This window comes from Erithacus rubecula (assembly GCF_903797595.1).
Source record: "Erithacus rubecula genome assembly, chromosome: Z".
Classification (NCBI taxonomy): Eukaryota; Metazoa; Chordata; class Aves; order Passeriformes; family Muscicapidae; genus Erithacus; species Erithacus rubecula.
Window position 1 is genome coordinate 14200883 of NC_136661.1, and position 25347 is coordinate 14226229.

Genomic DNA, 25347 nt, shown 5'->3' on the forward strand with positions numbered 1-25347 from the left:
CCGGCCGGTGACTCACCGACTTGCAGGACGTTATCGACGCAGCCGCCGTCGAGCAGAGCGATGCCCCTGCGGAAGGGCAGCCGGTTCTCGTCGGCGGCAGCGGCGTCCATGGCCCCGCCAGGCGCGGCGGCGCCCCCGGGACCGGCGGCGGGATCGTCGGCGCCGGTGTTGAACGAGGAGTACATACAGATCTCCCTCTCGCTGCGGGGGAATGACCAGTAGACGATCCTGCGCTGCACCGGCTCCGGGATCCGTTCGAACCGCTCCTCCACCCGCTGGAAGGGCCACTTCTCCGCCACCTTGCGAGCTGCGATGTCCAGTAGGGACTCGGGGCTCTGGGTCTTGCCGAGCGGCAGCAGCCCCAGGGCGGCGGCGGCAGCTGCGGAAGAAGGTCCGGCGCAGAGCGTGCCGCCGCCGGGCCCGGAGCCGCCCGCCCGCTGCCCCGGCCTGCAGCCCGAGCCATAACCGGGTCTGCAGCAGAGGCGCTTGGCGGGGTGGGGGAGCTGACCGCGCTCCGCCATGATCGCGCCGCTTCTAAGCCGACAGCGGAAGTGGCTGTACCCTATAAACGACTCCAGGAAGGCAGCGAGCGCCCGCGAGCCCCCGGGGACACGCCCCCCTCTGCCCTTATGTGGCGATGAGGGCGGGGCCGCAGGGCCTCGCCGGCCGTGGGTGGGCGGGGCTTTATGCAAATCGGCGTCACAAACGTAAATAGAACGGCGGGGGAGGGGGCGGGGTGGCGCGCGCTCCCCCCCCCGCCAGCGTTCCCAGCCTCTTCTCCCGCTGATGTCACGCGCGCAAGCCCGGGCGCGCCCTCGCGCGTGTGGTGGGAAAAGGGGGGCGTGGCCGGCGGCGCCCCCCGCTCTGCCGCCATATAGGGAATGGAATGCGGGGGCGGGGCCGCGCCGCGGCCTGAACCCGTCACCCCTGCCGGGAAAGCCGGGGGGCGGGGCCAGCCGCGCCTCGCGCACGGGAACTACGGTACCGGCTGCGGCCGCGCCGGGCGCGGAGCTGCGCTGCTGCTCCGAGCAGCGGCCGCAACGGGTCGAGCCCTTTCCGTCCGCCCCTGGGCAGGAGCCCGCCTGCGTGCGTATAACAGGCTCTTGAGCTTTGCGGGTGAGGCGCGCCCCGAGATATGTTGGTGTTGAGTTTTGTAGGGAGTCAGTTTCCCTCTATTAGCGGGAGTACGGTAAAGGTCGTCATCGCGGTGCCAGCCCCCCGTTGTCTCTGCGGATGCCGGGGCTTGGGAGCGCTCCGGGAGAGCCGGGACACGGGGCAGGGCGGCGCAGTGAGTCAACTGGAGGCGATGAAGGCGCCGTGTTTGCCCAGGTGGGTCGTGAGGATGTCGTGACATAGCGGAGGGTTAGGGTGTTTTTGGTAATCTTTAAATTCCGTGCTGTTCGGGTCCGTGCCGGCACCTCAAATTAAGTGTCCTCCAATGGGGAAAAAAAAAAAAAGAAAAAAGAAAAAAAAGAAAAAAAAACCAAATGTATGTGGCCACCAGTTTTTATTAACCAAATTTAAAAGCGGGTGGTTTTTTATTAATTCAATATTTCGGAACGATAGCTTGCAGGCGGCGCTTGTTGGCGGCTCGCACTTACTGTCCGGGCGGGCAGCCCTGTTCCCGCATGCCGCGCCGTGTAGGAGCCGTAACCGGAGCGGCTTTCCCCGGCAGGCTGGTTTTCCCAGAATGACTACATTTTCCATGATGCAGCGCAATCCCTCAGCCGGGAGGCGGTTCCGTCAGGGAATGCGGCGGGGGAATGTCAGGCGTGCCAGGCGTCACATCTGAGAGGTGCAAACAGCATCGCCTTGGCTCGAAACTTCGTCGTCTCCTTTTCGTTTCCACCAGCCCCCACCCCTGAATGGAACAGGAGCTCATTTTCTTAGTCTCTGAGGAAACTGCATTTTCCATTAAAAGTGGGTGGGAAATTGAATAAAACTTATCAGACTCACTGGATGATTTTTAAAGGAAGAGTGGCAGAAACCTGAGATGGTTTCGAATTTTCACGTGTTGGAGAAGGGTGGGAGTGTGTGTTTTTAAGCTTCCAAACAGTACCGCTATTTGGAAATTTCACGAGTAGAGAATTTTTTTACGTCTAGGTGTAGAGCTGTGCTTTTGGTGGTTTTTTGGGGTTTGGTTTTTTTTGGTTTTTTTTTTTGCTTCTGTGTTTGTTTGGTTTTCTGGTTCGGGGTTTTGTTTTTTATGTTTCTGTTTTTGTTTTTTGCCTTTTCTGCTGCCAGTTGCTCATAGCAAAAAATGACAGATGCTTGTTAACCAAACACCTTAAACTGCAGGCAGGCCAGAATTATTTTCCACACAATTGTTTTGGGGTTGGTTTTTCTGTATATACTATCAGTTATGGGGTTTTTTCCTTTGGTATCATGAAACCTAGCTTCTGTGTAAGAAATGTGTTTAAATTGATGCTTGTGTTTCTGGCTATGGACTTCACAAAATAGTTACTCTTGACATGCCAATTTTATAAATTCATGTATATCTTGCTGGAATATTAACTGTCTTGTTTCTCATTTTAGATGTGTTTTTTAAATGTTCTGCTGGATTTATAGACTCAACTCCAACAGAATTTTGGAAGTGTCAGGGAGCCTGAAAGCTGCAGACCAGAGATGAGCTGGTAGTACTTTCTTTTACTATAAATATGGTTTCCATCTCAGCATTCCTGATATTAAATATGTAGATGGTAGGGGAAAAAAAAAGAACTTCATGTGTATGAGAAAGGAAGAAAATTATTTTTCACTCCATCACTTATTTGTAAGTAATGATTGTTCACATGTCAAAGCAATTTTTCTTGTCTGTTCTCCCACTTTTTCTGCTTTAAATAAGCATCTAACAAGTCAGTAAAAATATTCTTCCAAATTGAGTAATGGCTGTTCTTTACCAGGTCCTAGCCACCTGCTGCAATAAAAATAACACTAGTGCCTCTGGAAGAATTCTTCACATCATAGTTGAGAAACTTTACAATTAAAACCAAGAAGAGTGAGAAAAATGACAATGAACAATAAAACATCCATAATAAGCAGATTAGGCTATGTGTCTGTTATCTGAACTTAGTCTTTCTTCTTGCTCTATAGATCTGGGCAGAACTTTTTAAATTCACTAAAGAAACCCCAGAGAAAAGCAAGTGGAAGAGCTCATAGATACACCTTTTTCATCTGTCTACCATTCATCAGGAGTAGCTACTTCCCACTGAAGCTGTGTTTATTAACAGATACACAGGATGCTGGTTAATTTTTTTTTTAATTTCTGGGCTATGGAGTAGACAAGAAAGCAAGAGGCATCTTTGTGCTTGTGCTCAAATATGCTCCATTTAGATCCAGCTGCACTGGTGCAGCACTTGAACAACAGAAATTTTCACCTGAGGCTGAACTTTTGTCTTGCCAGGTTTGCTCCCCGAGTTCCCTCCATATTCTGAAACCAAGTGGGAAGATGTGTTAACTCCAGAGAAGAAGTTAGAATGTGTTAAAGCTGTATCTGAACTATTTTAATTGCTAGTTCGTTTTTCTTGCAGTGGATATTCTCGAGGAAAGACTTTACGGAGCTGAGCATTTCTTTCGTCTGTTTCTATTGCACTGTTTTGGGAAGTTTCTATTCCAGAGCTACACGGAGAGGAAGGAATTGCTGCAAAACAGCAAGCTTAACTTGGCTAACTTCCTGCATGTAATCAAAGGCTATTCTGTGAGCTGCTTGGAAAAACACCCTTGGCCACCACACAGTGAAATTCCTTCCTAATAGTCTTTTCAGAGCGTTAAGCCAGTTGCAGTCAGTTTTGCTCATTACAGTAAAGTATGCAAGGCTTGAGCATTCTACCAGTTGTGCTAATTTAAAAGAAAGGTCGCATACAGCTGTACAGTTGTCTTTGTGTGAAACACACAAAGGTCTAAATGTAGAAAAATGATGGCAGATGACATAATGCTGGCCAAAATAAGTCCCCCCAGTGGTTAAATCTTATCGGGAAAGATGAGACTTGGCATTCCTGCATTGAAGCTGAACAAGGGTCTGGATTCATGAGCTGCATAAAATATTTCTAAACTCTCAGAGGGTAGGGGGTCAAAGACAGAGAACGAGACTTGGGAATGGAGGCTGGAGGGTTCTTGGAGCTAAAGCTATAGGGAAAACAAAAACATGAAAAATTGAGGAGACAGTATTAAAATAATCAAAACAAGAAAGAATGATAGGTCTAATGAAACAACTGGATTTTCAATGCTAAACCAAATCTTTTTTAACCTGTTTTTGTATGCCTTTTTGGGTAACTAGGGGTTTCATTTCTTGGAAGAAGGCTATAGGTTTTACATATACCAAATATATTCTAACACCATGTGAAAGCTTGAAAAACACTGCTGTGTGTACAGGCAGTGAATATCACTGTACTTTGCAATTTGGCTTCACTTGGGTGAAACTGGAAATTCAAATGCAGGAAAAGCAGCCAGAAGTGATGAGTGTTACCATCTTAAGATTGTTTGGTGGAAAAAAAATAATGTAGTTGGTCACTGTCACCAGTTTTACAATGTTTTCATAAAAGAGTTTCTTTCATTACATTCAGAAGCTATTTTTAATTTAAGGCCTAAGAACTTTTGCCTTTTACTAGCCTTTTAAATGAAATACTGTAGGATAAATATTGCCAGCTTTTTAGAATTTCTCTGTTTAAGTGGAAACAAACTGGCAGCACTGAATGAGCCCTTTCAAAGCTTTTCATTTTGATTAAATTCCATGCTGATTCTAAAACTGGAATCAGAGACTAGAATCTGAAAGCATTTAGGAAAATGTACTTAAAATACTAAGCATACTTTACCAGTATTCTAGAATAATTAAAAGAAACATATCTAAAGCTGAGCTAAATCCTCTTGACATTCATTTCTGTGTCCTCTGCCTTTATGTGGCTCAATACTTGATGTATGAAGTCATTCTCAGATGGACTGAAGGGGAAGGCATTGTTTGTGCCATAGTCCCAGAGCTGCGTGAATTAATGCTGCTCTGTATTTCCTCAAGGAATGAGCACATTCAGTTTACATTTCTTGAGAATAGACCCTGGGAATGAATTATTTCCTCCTTATAAGGAGCCTTGTGTTGGGATATCTGTTGGGACAGTTTAGCTCACTGTAAGTTACTAGGGATAAAAGCATCACTGTTACAAGCAAAATGATAAGTGCAAGTAACTTCTTAAAATTAAATTTCTTGCAGTCATTTAGATGGTTCAGAATTTTGAAATCTTAGAGGAAGAAGAGTGTCTCACTTTTCTTCAGGCTTCGCATTTGCAAAAAGTTGAAAGAAGAAAGTCTTGTTTCTGAGAGAACTCTAGATTTAATGTCTCTCTGGGTTTGTTGTGACCTTGTTTAGATCTGAGTTGCAAATTATGAATACTCAGAGTAAAAGCAGTATATTCCCCTTACAAGTCTTTGTAAGTGTTAAAGTATTATATTTTCCTAATATTGAAATAAAAGAATTTGATGAAAATATTGGGCATTAAGACATCTTTCTTCATTCATTTTCTCTTTTTAGTGTAAATATGTACACTTAATTGTGATTAAATGGTAAAAAGAGAAAGATTCCTTGAAACTTTATCTTCTTCTGTTCAGGCATTTTCCACCAAAAACAAGATAAGCTGTTCTAGAAGTTGTCAGGTGCAAAATGCCACTGCTTGGTCTACCAGCATGTGTAAGAGTACCCATATACAGAAAGTGAAAAGGACTGGTGGCTTAAAAGGAAACGTAAGGGCACTGCCTTCTTATGCATAAGCATCCTACGTGAACAACTCCCCCTTTTTATCTTCTTAGGCTTTGTCCCTTTGAATGTGCTTTAGACTTCCTTGCACTGGACCAAGTAACTACCCTGCAGTGTCAGGCCCAATAATTCTTGGGCAGAAACTCTGCATTAAGTACATGAAAACCTCAGTCTGATACTGTCGTGGTGTAAATGACATAGCTTACCTAAATTTTAACCCATGGCAAAGAAAGAGAAATTATATAAACTAAAATTTTCAGAAGCGCATTTGCACATGCTAAATGCTGGTAGATTTTTTAAATGGCTTTAAATGATTTAAACAAGTCAAAACCCTTCCTTCTCCCATTTCAAGAATCATGGAGTCATTTAGTTTGGAAAAGACTTCCAAGGTCATCAAGTCCACCCTTCTGAATGAGCACCACCTTTTCAACTAGACCATAGCACTAAGTGCCAAGTCTAGTCATTTCATGAACACTTCCATGAATGCTGACTTTCCTGAGCGATTCATCCCAATGTTTGACAGCTCTTCAGTGATGAAACTCCTTCTAATGTCCCACCTAATCATCCCCTAGTGAAGCTTGAGACTCTGTGCTCTTGTCCTGTCACTGATTGACTGGGAGAAGAGCTCGACTCCATGTGGCTACAGCCTACTCTCAGGCAGGTATACAGAGTGATAGAGTCACCCCTAAACCTCCTTTGCTCCAGGATGAACAAACCCAGCCCCCTCAGCTACTCAGTGCTTGTGCTCCAGACCCTGCCCCAGCTCTGTTGCCCTTCTCTGGACCTTCTCCAGCACCTCAGTGCCCTTCCTGAGTTGAGGGGCCAGAATATGATTTGAGGTGCAGCCCCCAGTAGTGCCCAGGACAGGGGGACAATCCCTGCCCTGCTCCTGCTGCCCACACTATTGCTGATCCAGCCAGGATGCCATTGGCCTTCTTGGCCCCTGGGCACACCCTGGCTCATGTTCAGCTGCTGCCACCAGCACCCCCAGCTCCTTTCCAGCCTCTCTGTCCCGGCCTGTGGCACTGCCTGGGGTTGTTGTGACCCAAGGGCAGGACCCAGCACTGGCCTTGTTGAGCCTCACACCATTGGCCTCAGCCATGATCCAGCCTGTGCAGATCCCTCTGCAGAGCCTTCCTGCCCTCCAGCAGATCAATACTTGCACACAACTTGTTATCCATTGATTTACTGAGAATGCACTCAAGCCCCTCACCCAGATCATCAAAAAAGATACTAAACAGAATTGGCTCCACTACTGGCGCCATTTCCCCGTGCAATAGTCCAGCTAATCCAGCAAAGGGTGCACCTGTCCCCTCCATGGGCTGCCAGCTTTTCCAGGACAATGCTGTAGGAGACAGTATCAAAGGCTTTGCTGAATTCCAGGTAGGCTGGACATCCACAGCCTTTCCCTCATCCACTAGGCAGGCCACCTGGTCATAATGGACATCAGTTTGGCCAGGTGGAACCTGCCTTTCCTAAATCTATTCTGGGTGGGCCTGATCTCTTGGTTATTCTCTGTGTGTCATGTGGTCATACCTAAGATGATCTGTTCCATAGTCCTGCTGGGTTCTGAGTGTTGAGGTCAGGCTAACAGGCTGTGGTTGTCTGGATCCTACTTCCCAACTCTTCTTTTGGGTGGATGTCACACTGGCCAGCCTCCAGTCATTTCTGGCATCTCCAGATTTCCCTTATTAGTGAAGACTGATTAAGAATTCCGAGTCCAGGTTAATGTGTGATGGCAAGAGAGCTGAACATAGAAAGGGAACAGCTTAAACATGCCAAAACCTGCAGCTCCTGCGTGTGTGCCATAAAGATGGAGTGCCTCTCAGTAGAATCCCCTCTGTGCTGGTGTACCCTTATCTCCAGCAGCACAGCCAAGGCTGCTGTGGCACTAGCCACTTTAAAATTGGTGGAAGAGGAGAGTATAGATAACTGGACAGCAATTTATTTTGGCTCCCATTTTCCGTGAACTTCTCAGCCTTCATGAATTATAACTGAGGACCTACAAAAGTTATGGAGGCAACAAAAAGGCTGAGATAGCTAGGAAATATTATAATGGTTCCTGTTGTAAAAACTGTCATTATTTTAAAATGCTCAAGTACAATACCTGCTTCCTCTTACTTTTTTCTCCAGTGATTTAATTTAACAACCTGGGAAAAATGAGCTGGACTTTTTTTTTTTCTTTTTTTTTTTACTTAATAATCTCTGTGTAAAATTTGGTTCTAACTGTTACTTAAATTCTTAATTTACATGTATTTTAACAATATTGCAAACCTGTCTCTAGCTTTGCTGGGACTGAAACACCCAATCAAGTTTTACAGACAACTTTTTTCTTGGGTTGTATCAGAGACAAATTTACAAGGTGGTGCTACAAATAAAAGGGCTTCTGTCCTTTGAAAGTATGAGACCAAGGTTTTTCTGTCCAACAAAATAATCACACTGTGATGTGTTGGTATTCATTTGGTCAAAGAAGACTGTACACTGAGGAATAGTTAATAAAGACCTAATCAAGGGTAAATTTTTTGAAGGGTTGTCTTCCCAATTTCTTTTTCCTAATCCAGATTTTGTCTTCTGTTTGTAAGACCTGGGCATTTGTCCAAAAACTTCAGAAAGTATTTGAAATTTTGTAGCCCAAGTGCTAATTAGAGTGGTAATTAGCAACAAGTAATCACTAACAAGTGTACTTTTTTGCCAATCTATCCCTGCAACAATGACTGAGCTGTGGAATACTGCATCTGTTCAGAGCAGCCAACTTTCAAGGTTAAACACAGCTTACTAACATATATCTTGGGTGACATGGATATACTTCCACTTTTATTTTGTGTCCCAGTTGAAAGTATTTTCATTGTCTGGTAGCCTGTTTCTATCGTTTCTTTTTCTTTCCCATCTTCCTTTGACTCTGCTGTTGCCAGTCCATCGTAAACTCTGTCCCTATTAAAGAGACAAAAAATTTTTGAACCACTTACCTTCCTTCTTCCTCTTCTTCCTGTCCTGCAGTCTTGTAAATTGTACCAGAGCTAATATGTCAAGCTAAGCCTTGTAATCAAATTCAGAAGATAGAGATAAGCTGTGATTAGAGCCTGCAGTAAAATTTTGTCAGAGAAACCAGTACTTCCTTTTACTTCACTACCTTCAAAGGCTTCACTGGAATCTCTTTCTTGGAGCAGGGATTTAATTTTTGTCTACTGGTCTGTGACTAGACAGCATCTAACTTTTGAAGTTGCTCTGAATAACAACATCTAGTTTTTGAAGTTGCTTTGAATAGAAAACTTTTTTTTTTCTTTCCTGCTCAGGGATTAAGATGGGCTGAGAGATACACCTCTGCGCACTTCAACACTTGGAATAACAGTGGCACAATGTGATCTTTACATTTCCAGAAACTTAGTCGTTGAGCCTCTTCCAGGGGACTATTTGGAGTTCCAAGAATTTGGCAGGTTTACTACTGAGAAGGAAAGGACCCCTTGGTAATTAGTATGTCCCCATGCTTTTTTGCTTTAATAAATTATCCAAGTCTCGTGGAACAGCTGTCCTAGTGCTAGACACTATCACACTGTCCTGGGCTGCACTGGAGACCTTTGGGGGGAGTGGATGCAGGCACTGTGCGTGTATGGTTCAAACACTGCAGGAGACAGAGAGTAAGTGACTGCAAGCTTAGGCAGATGTCACCATCAGTCATCCTGCTGATGTTTTGATCCATGAGCAGGAAGGGTAGAAATCTCTTCTGGTGCTTCACGTAAAATATATTTTCTAGTGGTTCCAAAAGTGGAGCCTATGGGCAAGGACAGATACACAAAGCCTCTGAATTCCTCCAGTTGTAGTAAAGGTCCAGTGTCACATTACTGTTTCCTCAGCCTAAGACAGAAAATTATCTCTAGGAAGACTATTCTCCTAACTCAGAACAGCTTCCCAATTAGTAATTTTAGTACGTTATTGTGCTGGTTTCATATGGAGAGGAGTTGCCTGAGAGGAACAGCACCAGCCTGGAAACAGGAGGGCTGTCCCCTCTCTGGGAGCTTCCTCTGTGGGCTGTGGGGACCAGACATGGAGCTGATTTAGAGGTTGGCAAACTGAGTAACCAATTAAAAGCTATTTCGCTTTCATAAACTACACTGGTAGAGCTAATCCGTTCTCTTTTGACTTCCAGCTTTCATGGAGGTGAGGTCGGCTCCAGCCATGGCCTCGGCCCTGGCCCCGGGCTCGCCTCGGCTCGGCTCGGCTCAGCTCAGCCCCAGGCTTGGCTCTGCTCAGCCCCGGGCTCTGCTCAGCTCGGCTCTGTTCAGCCCTTAGGGGGTGGGAGAGCCACCAAGGCTGTCCCTTCTCCCTGTTCTGAGAGGAGAGGCCCCAGCTGACCGTGCGCTGTGGAGAGCTGTGGCTGAGCTTTGGAGTTTCATCCGGCCTTCTCCACATGGCCCTTGCGGCCGTGTTTTTCTCAGCACGGCTTGACCCAGATGCTTCCCTTTCTGGATGCAATTTTAGCCCTTTTAATACCTGTATGAGATTCTGGATCTCCTGAGCTCCCTGGAATGAAAAGAATAAAGCAAGGAGTCTACTGAAGTCAGTGAAATGAAAACTAAGTTTTCCTGATGGGAAGAGATTGAAGAGATGCCATTGATAAGTAGCTGAAAACTTTTTTTGTGGGCTATGTTATAGATAGAAATGAGATCAAGCCAAACTAAATATGATTAAAATAAGTGATATTTACTACTGAAACACGGTCCTCGATAGCCACAATCAAAAAGGACAATGCCAAGCCCAGGGTCGGCGCCTGGTGAACACACTCTGATCTGGTCTCTATCGCATCAGATCCCCCAATGTTCACAGAACAGCTTTGGTTAGTCCAGTTTTTATACAGTTTTCCTTGCCCAGAGCAGAGGTCTTTGTCTTCTCTTGTCATTCAGCATATTCATGTAGTTTTCTTTCACCGCGTTGGGCTGGACAAAACCATATCCTGGGAGATGATGAATTCTGATGAAGGCATATCCTGGCTTTTGGGAAGGCGACATGGAGATGTATCCTGTTGATCTCAGTTTACGGGAAACCAGGCATTCAGATGTATTTTTTCCATGTTCATTATCTTTAATCAAGGGTGTTTATCAGGTCCTCATAGCTTGGGTGCCTCCCTAGACAGGGCCATCTCCTCTGCAGCTAGGTCTATGAAGTTTTTAATTCGAGCTATCCTACTTTTGTTGGATGTTATAAAGATTTAATCAAGCGATCTGTGTCTTTACTGTCTGTGGTTTGGTTTTAGCTTTTTACTTTGCTCTTAAAATATACTATATAATTCTTACACGAATTACATTATATTCATCCATTATAGGCTATAAGGGGACTGTGACTACACTGAAATTCCTTTAAACTGTGAAATATACTTGGGGAGGTTAAAGTGCTTGAGAAGAGGATCTTTTGCCTCGAGGAAATGGGGCTCTCTGTTTTGGGACTGGAAATGTGGGCAGAGACAATTAATAGAAAAAGAAATGAAGAGCACTTTATTTTTCAGCAGCTTGCCTTTAAAAGTAGCACCCCAAGTGTGCAGCACAACCCATAACACTGCTCTGGAGGGACTGTGAGGATGAGAGGAAGTTCATAGTTTGCAGTTTTTCCCTAGGCAGACACAGATTGTGAAAGTGAAGACACCCCCAAGCTAAACCAAATAAGGAAGTTTTCTCTCTAGAGTGAACTGAAATGATTATTTAAGTAAATAACTGAGTGAAGTGTTCTCTGTATGTTGCTGTTAAGAAATGTGGAAGATGAGGGAAGGGTGAGGAGGGAATAATCTGGAAATCTTATTCTGAATTTCTCTTTTTTTTGTGTGTGTTATTAAAGAATTTCTTCTTATACCCTTTTAAGCTTTAAGCCTGCCTTGTTTTTGCTCCTAAATCTTATCTCTAAAAGAAATTTAATATATTAAAATTGGCAAACCCAAGTCAAACCTTGACAGTTATTCTGAGAGCATTGTTTCAGATAGCGCAAAAATAATTTTGTTCTTGTGGTTTTAGTGGTTCTGAGAAGCAACAGCACAGCCCTGAGCATGATTTTCACCACGTTCAGGACAACATCCCAGGCTCTAAAGCTCACCATATGCACACTTGGATGACTAGGTTTGCACCCTACTCTAATTTTCAATTTGTCTCTGCAAGCACAAAGTCTTTGATTTTTTAAAACAAGAATCTGCTTGCTGCAGTTGAATGGCTGCTTTTGAAGCTAACTAGAAAAGCTAGAGGTATCTAAAAAGGAAACAAGAAATCACTAGGGTATGAGGAGTGGAAGAACTGAGGAAAAAAAGGGCAGAACTAAAGTCAGTATGATTTGAGGGATAAATGTAAAAACACAATTCATTGCTAGCTCCACCCTGGTATTTACCACCAGGGAAATTGGATCCACCCTGGACTGATTGTAGCATCAGGAAAATCCTCCATAAACAGCTCTGAGCCTTGCAAAAGCTGCAGTTTTTTTTTCTAATAATTGATACTGTGGTGTCAACTTCCACCTGCTACTCATGAGTCTCAGTCACCACATCTGCTAAGAGGATGAAGACAACTTTTTCCCTTTGCTCAGAATGCTTTGTCTTATCTGCAGTGGTGGTCCTAGGAGTGAAGAATTGCTGCTGAGTTAGAGCACTTCATAGAAGGCATGGTGTCCCCTACACTGATTATTTGGAAATGAAACCTGCAATCTCTGCTTACTCAGAGTTTAAGGAGTGTAAATGAAGAGGAACCACTTTAAGAGTACCTGGGGATTGGTCTAAGTTACATAATTGCCAGAGAATGAGGGTTTATTCTGTATTGTTTAGTAAATGAAGAGTATAACCATGGCAACATTTAGGATATGGACTGTAAGGATCTGCCAACGTAATTCTGAAATTAGCATTCAGAAGGCAACTGTTTAAAAGTAGCTCAAGAGCTGAAAAATAATGTTTCGGACTACAGTGCGTATGGGAATAAACTTCAGTATCTGCAGCATGAAAATCGTGCAAAATTTATCAGTTCATCTTATGCTGATCTCAGCAAGAGTAATTGTGGTATTATTTATATAGATCTTACTTTGATGTGCGAAAGCATATTGGTATAAATACTAATATCCAGTGGTGATTCAGACTACATAACAGCTATAATTTTGTGTGGAGTATAAAAAATACTATCTTTTTATATCAACAATAGTGCGAAGATAGTTAAAATCTTTTTTCCAAGTTTACCTGGGGAAAAAAGTGAAGAATGACAATTCTTAGGTTTATGTGGATTTGCTGCTTCATGTAAGACAATGCTGATGACAGTTAAATCTGCAAAGAACATAGCATCATTCATATCCCTTGCTATTCTTATAGGTAAATGTGGTACATTTGGAAGAGTTAAGTTAGTATTCAGAATCATGGATCTATAGAAATTATGGAAATGATGCTAGTAAAAAATCTGGCCTGATCCCTGGCTGCTCAGACAATCACTCCATATTTTTGCCAGGGTACCTGTCATTTATTTCACACTCAATAGGCTTCCTTTTGTGTTTGGGTTTGTCCAGGAGCAAGTTGCTCATCCATGAAGGTCTCTCAGTACTTTTGTCTAGCTTCCTTTTTGTTGGGTTACATTGCTTCTGGCTTGGAGGACCTTGACCTTTGAAGAATACCCAGCTTTCTTGGGCCCTTCTTCCCTCCAAGAGTCTGTGCCCTAGTACTCTACCAAGCAGACCCCTGAAGTGGCCAAGGGTAGTGAGTTTCTTGTGTGTCCTTCTCACTCAAAATCCAGCATTTCCCAGGCTGTGCTTGAGCTTCACATTCCCCACCAGTCCCTTGTCAGCAAGAGCATGGTCCAGCATAGCACCTCCCTTATTGGTTCCTCTATTGTTTGGACAAGGAGGTTATGATCAATGTACCACAGGAACCTTCTGGATTGCCTGTGCCCAGCTTTGTTGTTCCCCTAGGCAATATTGGGGTGGTTGAAGTCCCCCATAAAGACTAGGGCTTATGAATGCCCTGGTGTGTTTGTAGCATTTGGGGAAATCCCAACATTTTACATTTCACAAAATGAGAAAACACATCCTATTCCAGCAATAACTCAGGAGCGTGTTAGCCATTAAAACTAATTTTAAAATAACACATTCAGATAACTTCAATTATGTTTTTATACAAAAACTGAACAAAAGGCTATCTGTATTGCTACTGTCTGTTTTCAAAAATTTGAAACTAGGAAAGAAAATCCAGAAGATTTGTGCAAAGTATTAGCAGTAAAAAGGGTAATGAGAATAATCCAGATGATTATTGCCATGTAGGCAAAAATATTACAACTGATAAATAAGCTCTTAAAGGGAATTAGTAGAGGTGATGTTTGTCAATATGGGTATAGGAGAAACAGATCTGACTACAATTTTATTAACACACTAACCAGAAAGTGTAGTGTGTACATGACAATACTGTAATATGTAATGCTTAGATTTCTTGAAAACATTCTGACTTACTGCTGCACAACACTTTTTATATGTCATACTAATTGGATAAATATGACCTGCTAATTAGTAGGATATTGAGAAACTGGCAGCCAAAAACAGAGCAGTAAATGGAGGATCCTAACTGAGCAAGTATATTCATATTGAGATTATTTTAGGAATTATTTTTTGTTATGTGTTATTTAATGCTTGTTTTAAATTACATCAACATGGTACAAAATTATTAATTATACTCACAGATGACCCAAAAGATTGGAGTTCTAATAAACAGCAAAGATAATTCATTGATACTTACCAAATGGCTTTAATAAATTTGGGGCAAACAGACAAGGGCTTTATGGATAACTATTAAAGTAAAACATTTGTGAACACAGGAAGTAGCATTTACTCTTATATTTTATGACCTTTACCTTTAGTCTGCCCATCTAGAATAGAGAAAACACCCAAGCATGGAGCTGTTGAAGGCCAGTTGAACAAGCTGTTCTAAAAGTTAAATTCTCTAGTAAACAGTCTTTTGCTTTAGGTGAGTCTAAGCCTATAATTTGTTGTCCTGGGTTTCCTTGTGTACTTTGGCTCTGATTATCTCTAGAGTGTTCTGTTATGTTGTGTGCTTGCAGATTTTTTTTTTGGCATCTCAGAGTAATGCTGAAACATGCCCAGGTTATAAATTGACTCTACTTTTGAAATTTGAGCCAGTATTTTTAAATATGCCTTCTATCTTGGATTCTTTGCTACTTTTGTTACCCTTTCTCTGCCTAGCATACTCTTTTCATATGTATTGGTACAGCTGTAACAAAAAAGGAAATAAAACCACATCTGCAGACAATTCCTTTAGTCTAATCATCAGTCATGTTATTGCAAAGCTAATGCTGCTGTTGCCTTCCTCATCTTCAGAAATTTGTGTTTTGCTGGACCTAAGAAGAACTGAAAATGCTGGTTTTCTTCCTTTTTTTCATGTGTTATTATTTGGGGATTTGGAAGAGGAATGAAAAGATGCAGAGAGATTTGTCAGGATGGGTAACAATGAATGAACTCTTAAATATGGTGCTTTGGTTAAAATGCCTTTTGTAATTCTTGGCTATACTAAAAGAAATCCCTGCACAGACAATACTAGTTTGCACTGAATATTTTAAAATTTGCTCTTTGCAGTTTAGGATTCAAGAATACATAGTAGAAAGGAAAGGTGGAGACAAAAGCCAGAAAAGTCATTGATTCTTGTGGCATGATACACGGAAGTTTTTTCTCTTTATCAAATAAAGCCATGTATTTACTGCAGTCCAAAAGTGTCTGCAATGAAATAGAAACTGAGATACCTGGCTTCTCCATGTAGTTGACAGACATAAAAGTATCTGATTGCTTAAAGTTGGAAGGTGAACAGGATCAGACTGGAATTGATTGGTACAATTTTCCCTAAATACAGATCAGTTAACTATTGAAACAACTTAAAAATTATAATTTGCTTTCCATCTCTAGTTTTAACCTCAGGAGAAATCTGTCTTAAAATAAGTATTGTAGCTCAACTCAGCAATATTTCAGGACAGCACAGAGACTTCTGTGACAAAACAGATCAGCCTAGTGGATGGTCAAAGTGGATGTTCTAGCCTTATCTTTGATGGGGAGTTAAATTCTTTTGGTTCTTCTTTCAGCTCTCCTATGGGTTTACTTCATGATCTATTGTTTTGCCTGTGGAGGTTACCATTTGTACTGGAACTCCAGGGAAGCTGCAGCTGTTTAAGAAAGGACATAATAATTTGTAAATGGTGTATGTAGTGTGGCAAGGGATCCAGACTGCATAAGAATCTAGTCTAAAGATATCCATGGAAGAGAACCAGCCCCACATGGACTTTTAGCACTCTTTTGTTCTGTTTATTTCCATTTCTCAGCAATAGTCTTCTGCATTAATAGTTTATCTTGCGATTCTGCATCATTGTATGTCTTGTTCATGTGCAGAAGGTGGAATACCACTCTGGATAAATAGTTTAAGATCCTTTATTAAGTTTTGTATGCCTCTATAATTTTAAATGCAACAAGGGTATGTCCACATTGACACTTGGGCTTTTTTATCCAAAACTTGCAACCTGTGTTTTGTCTTCCGTTTTTAAAGTGGTAGTTCATCCTTTGAATAAAAACTGCAGAAGTAATTAGCAACATTACCTTACCATTATTTACAGCAAGTCAGTTCCCCCTTTGTGCACAGAAAATAAAGTTTATCCTTCCTTGGCTGAAAATGTCCTTTCTGAAAGCAATAAAAGATGCAAATATCCCTTACAGTGGCTAGTTCAGCTTTCTTGCAGCTTGGGGCAAAACCACATTGATAGGAGGACAATGTCTTGTCTCTGATGCCTGTGAAGATTCTCTGAACTGACCTGAATATGAACTTACACAAAGGGGACCTCTGTGCAGTGACAAGAACTTGAAAACAGGGCATCTTTACGTAAGAAATTTAAAATAAGTTTAGGAGCATGTTTCAATGAGATCAGCATTCTAAGTAATCTCTAACAAGATTTAAATACTTGTTTCTCTGTTGTCACTCATTTTTCTTTATGACAGATCATCTGAATTTTTGTGTTACATTTTCTCCAGGCTGAAACCTTATACCTGATAGCAATTCCTGTCAACAAGGTTTTGGTACAAAGTTTGCATTGGTATCCTATACAAAGTCTCCTGACTTCTTTACTTTGATACTGGTGAAAAAGGGATGTGTTTATTTATTTATTTATTTGTTTATTTATTTTAATTTACAACAAGGCATCACAAAGGATGTTTTCTTGCCCCGTGTTGAAGAAGCTAATAAATTGCATAATCTCAGGAAGTCAAGAGAAGGAAGAATCACAGTAGTGGTGCAGTAACACTGGCACATAGGTAACACTGATCACCTCCTCATTTCAGCATTGGCCAGGAGGGAGCTGGGCTAATTGCTGCCATTGATACCTGTAGCTCCATAGCTTAGCCTCTATTCAGAGGAAGCCAATTTCTCACTAAGCTCCTGAACAATATTTTACTTCTGAAGATATTATTTTTTCTCTTTTAGCAGTAGCTTTTTCTAATTGGATTGCCTTGCATGTCCTTTGTCGTTTCACTGGTTGGCACTCATTGAAAGGTACCTGTATGTATAACTCCTTCCTAATCTTCTTCACATCAGAATAGCTGTTTGGCTGTGCTTAAACTACTCTGGGAATCTGTAGTAAGCGTTGTGGTTTAACCCCAGCCAGCCACCAAGCCCCAGCAGCTGCTCACTTACTGCTCCACCAGCAGGATCAGGGAGAGAATCTGAAGGATAAAAGAGAGAACTTGACTGAGATACAGACAGTTTAATAGGGAAAGCAAAACTGCTCATGCAAGCAAAACAAAACAAGGAATTAATTCACTGCTTCCCATGGGCAGGTGGTGTTCAGCCATCTCCAGGAGAGCTCCTTCTCCTTCAGGTCCGTTGGGTTTACCAGTCCTGGCTGTGTCTCCTCCCAAATTCCTAGGCACTCCCAACTTCCCTGTCAGTGTGGCAGTACAAAAAGGAGAAAAGGCCTTGGCTCTATGCAAACTCTGCTCAGCAATAACAAAAAAATCTCAATGCTATGAACTCTGTTCAGCATAATTCCAAAACACAGTCCCATACTAGCTACTATGAAGAAAATTATCTCTCCGCCAGACAAAACCAGCAGAATAAGCAAATCATCAGACTGTTAACTATTCCTGATATCTTATGTCTGAAACTCTGGGATGAGTGGTCCTATGGTTTCATGCCTTGGGAAATCCATTGCTGTACTGAAATGCTTTTAAGTTTGAGATGCTTCTAAGAGTCACCTTTAATATTGAATCTCTGTGTGTCTCCTCCCTAGCAAAAACGGTGCCAGACAGCTCTCACTGCCACAGAAGGCTCCAAAGTACAACATGATGAGATGATAGCTTAATATCTCATACCTCCAGGCTGAATTTTGCCTTCTCCTACTAGAGTCTTGCATCTCAGATGCAACAAGCTCACAAGAAGAAACCCATCAAAACAGCACAACATTTGCTCGTGTATTTGCAACTGCATTTGCATCATATCATTCTTTTTTATGAACATCAGAAGGAAAAATTTTTATCTGTGCTTTTGGGGAAAGGAGGCAAAGTCTTTTCCATCCTTCTTTCTCTGGTTTTACTTTCTGCCTTTAGACTGAAGTAGGTTTCTCTTCTAAAAGAGCCCAAGTCTCTTTGACTCGAGAAGAGATTTTCCTGGGATAAACACCAGACTTATATCAAAATGCTGTGATAACAACTGTTTATAGCAGAAGATGTTTTCAGCCTGCTCTTCCAGGCTGAAAGTATTCCTGGCTGAGGTATTCTTGAAGTCTGTTACTACTCTATAATCTTGTTCCTGCTACAAAATGGCGAGTCTAATGTGCACTTTGAATTACCATTAAATCATATCCACAAGTTGTCAGGCATTCCCCAGACTATCACACCTTTCTTTTAACATATGGACTGACTGACACAATCAGATCAAATGCTTTTCCAGACTTTTTGCTATATCCACTAGGCAGCATATCTCATTTTATATTCTGGTATTGAGTCTGTATCTCCAATGATAATTTAGATTCTCATCTGGTGTAAATTATCATAGTTCCGGTAGACTTCAATGGATTTGATGATTTATGCCATCTGATGTTCTGCATCTGAAAACTCTGTAACAAAAAGCAGCTGCTACTTTTAACTAATTTGAAAAATGATAAGCAACTATCTGAGTCTAGCTGTCTTAGTACATGTAACTCAAGTGCCAGCACATCCCTACATACAGGAGATCTAACATCCTTTGCTTTGCATTGGAGTAAGTGGGGTTATGTTCATTATTTTGACACAAATGAAAGTTGAATGGAGACTACCATATTCTTTGACAGCAACTTTTTTGGGAAGACCCAAAAGCCCACACTCTATCACCAACGCATGTGAGATTGGCTCTGCTAGAAGTTAAACTTACCTTTATACTGGCCAGGAACATTATATATTAATATATATATTAATATACATTACATATATGCAATTTTTAGGCAGCTGAGTTTTTCACCTTAACGTATTTTAGTTTTGGTTTCTATGTTCATCTTCAAACCATACGAGCATTACTAGAAGTTTAGTATCAGTTTGAACATGTGAAGAACATGAGATCACATATATATAAAGTATTTCCATCAAGACTATGATAAGAGTTTGTAGTGTTTCATTGAAAACATGGTGTTGGGGATTGTGTTTCTTTCCTTTGCTTCCTTATTTACTCATGGAATTTTTCCCGTTGAGTTGCTAAGAAGCACTGATGGTTGGGTGCTTGAGACCGAGAGGTGGCCAGGTCTCAGGGGAGCAAGGTGTCTGGTAACACCCCTCTGTTTTTTTGTTCAGTTTTTTGTTGTTTTTGGGGAGAGTTTCTCTTAGAGGAAGAAAGTTACAGTGAGAGGAGAAGCAGGTAAAAAGATGGGGTTGGGGAGTTGCGCACTCTCGCTCACTCCTGGCTTCAGAAGAGGAAGCTACCATCACCATAACTCAGCTGGGAGCTGCATCCTCTGCTGCTGCTGGACCCCACACCCCTGCCCCACCAGGACACCCTGTCATTTCAGCGTTCTGTTTCTGAGCAACCTGCTGGAGCACTAGGACTGATATTGCCCCAGGGTTTGTGAACCAAAGCCTCTTCTCCATCCCTTCCTGTCTGGGCAGTGAGTTTGGCTGCCCCAGGGGTTTTTAGAACCAAAGCCTCTGTCCCACCTGTCCCCGTCCAGGCCCCGCCACCATTCCCGTGTGCTGCCCGAGCCGCCCCACAGCGCCCTCTGCAGGCGCAGGGGAATCACCACACCCGCCCTGCCCGGCCAGGAGCCAGCAGCGCCCCTGCTGGCCGTGCCCAGAACTGCACCACGGGGAAAGTGCCCGGGCCCAGAGGGCTGAACTGGGTTCCTGTTCTGTTTGTTGTTAATTCCATAGGTGTTGCTGTTTTGTTTGCCTTGTTATACACACTAGCAAAAAACTATTATTCCTATCTTCAAATCTTTGCCTGAGAGCCCCTTAATTTCAAAATTGTAATAATTCAGACAGAGGATGTCTACATTTTCCATTCCAAGTGAGGCCTCTGCTTTCCCTTGGAGAGATCTGTCTTTCAACCCAAGACACATGGTCTAGGACCCCTGCAGAGAAATAAATATCTGATCTATTAAACTTAAGCTTATTCATTTTAAGGAAGGTATGCCATCCAGAGTGGCCTGGACAAGCTTGGAAAATGATTCCATGTGAATATCATGAGGTCTAACACAGCCAAGTTCAAGTGCTGCACTTGGTTTGGGGTAATTCCCAATATCAACACAGTCTGAGGGATAATGGGATTGACAGCTGCCCTGCTGGAAAGAACATAGGGAGAGGCTGGACATGCCCCAGCCATGGGCACTTATAGCCCAGAGAGCCAAACATGTGCTGGGTGCACCCAGAGCACTGTGGGCAGCAGGGCCAGGTTGGGGATTCTGTCCCTCTGCTCTGCTCTGCTTAGACCCCACCTGCAGCTGGGGTCCCTAGCACCAAATTCTTCTAGCCCACAACTGGACAAACACATCATGCAACAGGTGAACAGCTGGCTCAAGGGTTGAGCATAATGGGTTACAGTGACTGGGGTTCTGCCACTGCTGGGGTTCCACAGAGCTCCATCCTTGGCCCTGAGCTCAACAGCTTCATAATGACTTGGATACAGAACTGTAAGGGATGCTAAGCAAGTTTGCAGATGACACAAAACTGGGAGGAACTCTTGACTTCCTCAAGGGCTAGAAGGCCCTGCAGAGAGACCTTGACAAATCAGAGGGCTGGGCAATCACCAGCCATATGAAGTTCAAGAGTAAGGGAAAGTGCCGGGTTCTGCACCTGGGATGGGACAGCCCTGGATGCACAGACAGGTGGGAATGAGAGGCTGGAGAGCAGTGCCATGAAAAGGACCTGGGGTTCTGGGCCATGGCAAGGTGACCATGAGCCAGCAGTGCCCTGGCAGCCAGGAGGGCCACCCATGTCCTGGGGGCACAGGAGGGAACTGTCGGTGCTGCAGGGTAAGAAGGACAGGACTAGAGAGTGTCCAGGGGAGGGCATGAAGATGGTGAAGAGCCTGGAGGGAGCCGTGTGAGGAGCCTGGAGGAGGCTGAGGGGAGACCTCATTGCAATCACAGCTTCCTGGGAGGGGAACTGGAGGGGCAGGCAGTGATCTCTTACCTCTGGTGAGCAGTGACAGCACCCAAGGAAATGTCACCAAGCTGTGTCAGGGGAGGTTTAGGTTGGATACTAAGAAAATATTTTTCATCCAGAGGGTGTCCAGGCTCCCTGGACAGTGGTCACAGCACCAGCCTGCCGAGTTCAAGAAGCATCTGGACAATTCTCTCACACATGATTCAGCTCTTGGGTTGGTGCTGTGCAGGCCCAGGAATTGAACTCAATAGTCTGTGTGGGTCCCTTCCAACTCTGTTTAGCCTGTCATTCTGTGACCTGTTGGATTGGGTCCAGAGGAGGCCACAAAGATGGTCTGAAGGATGGAGTACCTCTCCTATGAGGAAAGGCTGAGAAAGTTGTCATTTTTCAGCATGGACAAGAAAAGACTCCAGAAAGGCCTTATAGCACCTTCTAGTGCCTAAAGGGGGCTACAGGAGTGCCAGAGAGATTATTTTTAAAGAGGTAGGTAGTGACAGGGCAAGGGAGAATGGGTTTAAGCTAATATTAGAAAGATTTTGTTGTGGTTTAACCCCAGCCAGCAACTATGCTGGTCTCTCACTGCTCCACCAGTGAGGTCAGGGAGAGGGTAAAAGTTGGAAAACTTGTGGGTTGAATCTCAGACCTTTTAACAGGGAAAGTAAAAGCCACACATGCAAGCAAGCAAATAGAAAAAACAAAACAAGGAATGAATTGAGTGCTTCCCCTGGGCAGGCAGGTGTTTAGCTATCTTCAGCAGAGCAGGGCCCAATCACACACAACAGTGGCTTGGGAAGACAGACACCATCATTTCAAGCTTCCCCTCTTTCTCCCTCTCCCACTTTATACACTGAGCATGATGCCACATGGTCTGGAATATCCCTTTGGTCAACTGACCAGGGATCAGCTATCTTGGCTGTGCCTCCTAGCAGCCTCCCAGGCACCACCAGTGTGGCAGCACAAGAAGCTGAAAAGGCCTTGATTCTGTGTAAACCTTGCTCAGCAATAACAAAAAAATCTCAATGTTATGAACTCTGTGTTCAGCACAATTCCAAAACACAGCCTCATACCAGGCAGTGTGAAAAAAAATAACTACCCCAGACAAAACTGCACAAGTTTGTATTAAATGTTACAAAGATATTCTTCACAGTGACGGTGGTGAGGCATTGAAACAAGTTGTCTCACTGCTTGTTGCTTCATTCCTGGAAGTGTTCAGGTCTGGGCTGGGTGGGACAGAGCAACCTGATCTAGTGGGCTGCATCCCTGCCAGTGGCAGGGGGGTTAGAACTAGATGGTCTTTAATGTCCCTTCCAACCCAATCCACTCTATCATTCTGTGATTCTATTCCATAATGAGACATTGTAAATAAAGTTTGAAGAGAAGGCTTCCTTTTATTTGCCTTTTTTTTTTTTTTTAACTGTCTACACAGAACAATTGCCATTTTTTATGCCCTAGAGTATATTATGTAGGGTTGCCTATAAAGATCCCTTTGTTCCATAAAGTATCAAATTTCCCCCCCCCCTTAGTTTAAAAATTATATGCAGTCATAGTTTCTTCTTTTAGTAGCAATAAACACCATCTTTACTGTAAATCACATTTGGTTCTGGCTCAGGCATACTCCACAACTGATATCCCATGGGGTACTTTCATTGAACAGCAGAAGTTTCTGTCCCTGCTCTAAACTCATCCTTAATAGGTCAGCAAGAAAAGAAAACAATTTTATTCCAGCTTGTTCTTCAGAAATCACTTGTCTGATTCTCTTTTTGTCTTGCAAAGGTTTTACATTCATCTAGATCTTAAAGTACCTTTTCCTGTTAAGCACTAGGTAGAAGCATTGATAAATGACAGAATGCTGGAATTAAGGAGATTAATTCTTCTTCTGCTACCCAAAGGTCATCTTTTACATTTATAGGGCTGGTTGTTTGGTGTTTGCTCTGCATCATCTCCTTTGTTAAATGCACTACCATGTACTTCATTTCTATCCAGTTCTAAAACCCAAATCCTCTAATAATGATGGTGATGCTGAGTGGAGGTCTGAAGAAGCATTTTTGCTTCTCAAATTTTTCTAGAAATGTGTCAAATTTTCCTAGAAATGTGTGTACAAGAATGAGTAGTCATGACCTACCAACCAAGAGCAACTAGGTGCTCGAAATCACAAATTTTGACAGGTATTATGGCAATATGTTTCAAGTTCTACTACAATCATGGGACTTGTTCAGGGGACCCTGGGTCAGTTGTTTTGGAGAAGAGACGTAGCTGCATCACCCAGCAGAACCAAGAACTTGTGAAAGGAATACATTATCCCTTTAGAAAGCTTTTGGAGGTACAAACAGAAGCATAATAAAAATTGCCTAGCTGAGCCAAGATGTAAAAAACATCATGAAGTGCATCCAAAGTGTCTCTATTTTAGTGCTACACTTAAGTAAGGATGTCCCCAGACTTCTCATGTCCTTTCCTTTTTTGCCCTCCCCATATCCTTACTGTCAGTGCTCTTTGATCATGGTGCACATGTTTGGGTTACCCTGTCTCACTACAGAGGAATAAGGTCCTCTGCCCTTCCCAAATTGCAGCTGCTTTCCAGCTCTACCGTCTTGTTCCCATGTGGTGGTCAAGTGGAAAAAGTAACCACCATTCTAAAGTGCAACCAAGAAAAATAAATGTATTGGGATCATAGTTCCAGTGCTCCTGCAGGAAGCCTGAAGCGTGGTTAAGCTATTTTGGTACTGTTCTGCCCTTTGGCACTGTTTTATGTGTACTCAGGAGAAATAATCAGCAGTGTAGTAATTTTTTAGTGTATACAGATGATTTGTGAGTATAATAAATATTTTGTTTATCCAGCAGATGTGTTTGAATACAGTTTTACCTGCTTATGAGAAATGACTCTTTCTTTTGCATGTGTTCTAAAATGTGCTGCTTTTTACAATGCCACTATGGATGGATAAATAAAGTATGTTTTGTGTTGGACACAAATACAGCAATACTTTGTATTGTTTTACATAATGACAAATTGATTTAAATTTCTTTGCAGCTAACCAAAGTACCATATCCAAAACCTTCTATTAAATATGGATTTTCCTTTTTGCATTTGCTTGAACAAATAGACCATGTCTTATATCAGAGATGAGTTTGGATGATAAAATATAGAATGAGGTGCAATAGCTGAAACTCCTCCTCAAGTTTGGACCAAGAATACCCCAGCCACAGAGCAATATGTTGGCTCCAGAATCCAGCAAGGATAAACACCTTTGTAGCTGCAGAAAAAGTACCTGGACTCTAGGAGAACCTTCAGAGGTGGGGATTTAGCCATCCCAAAAAAAGCTAGTTTTGCTGTTGTCCTGTTTTATATAATTAATTGCTTCCTGTTTTTTGTATAATCAATTGCTTCTTGTGTTGCTAGTCTCATCAACAGTTTTTGAAAAGTTAACCCTAAACATTTCCCTAAGCTGAACTGAGAGAAATTGCCCTTTCAGATGTGAGAGAAACTATTCTTGTTCAAGGCTTCATTCAGGCCAGCAGTGGAAATGAAAAAACTCAGAAAGGGTTCCAGGCCAAGACCAGGCTGCTAGTGAACATCTTTGCTCAATTACATGGAAAAGACGGATCCCATGCCCATTTTACCTTTCTTCTTCTTTTCAGATTACTTTCATGACATGTGTTTCTTCACGTTATCTGATTTACTATGTTCTAGTTTTTACATGTTCTACCTGGAAAAATAATTTTCTGTATGAAAACTAGGTAAATTTTTATGCTTATATAGAAATAACACATGGTGTACTGCATTCTAGCTGCATGGTACATCTTCCTGTGTAGGATCAAACCCAGCACAGGCAAGTGCTGACAATCTCCTCTAAATGAAATGCATCCATCAGGTGTACTGGCTGTGGTGTACAATGGAACTTTGTAACTTTATATACAATGAGATCATCCATGGCTTCCTTCATATATGGGTGTGAATACATTCATCACTCTTAAAGTTTAACCTTTGTAGAAATCCTGCTAATGCAACT

At 42.6% G+C, this 25347-nt stretch overlaps 1 protein-coding gene across 3 annotated transcripts in view; it reads right to left on the reverse strand.

The window, feature by feature from the left end:
- Positions 1-580, reverse strand: part of ZSWIM6 (zinc finger SWIM-type containing 6) — a 103019-nt gene extending 102439 nt beyond the window's left edge. Inside the window, exon 1 of one of the 3 annotated variants that reach the window (XM_079330132.1) lies at positions 17-580. In XM_079330132.1, coding sequence (XP_079186258.1) covers positions 17-521 — 505 coding nt within the window. In that variant the 5' untranslated portion in view covers positions 522-580. The remainder of the gene's footprint in view (positions 1-16) is intronic. The other 2 variants (XM_079330134.1, XM_079330131.1) reach the window with 2 other exon arrangements.
- Between the last annotated feature and the right edge of the window lie 24767 nt (positions 581-25347).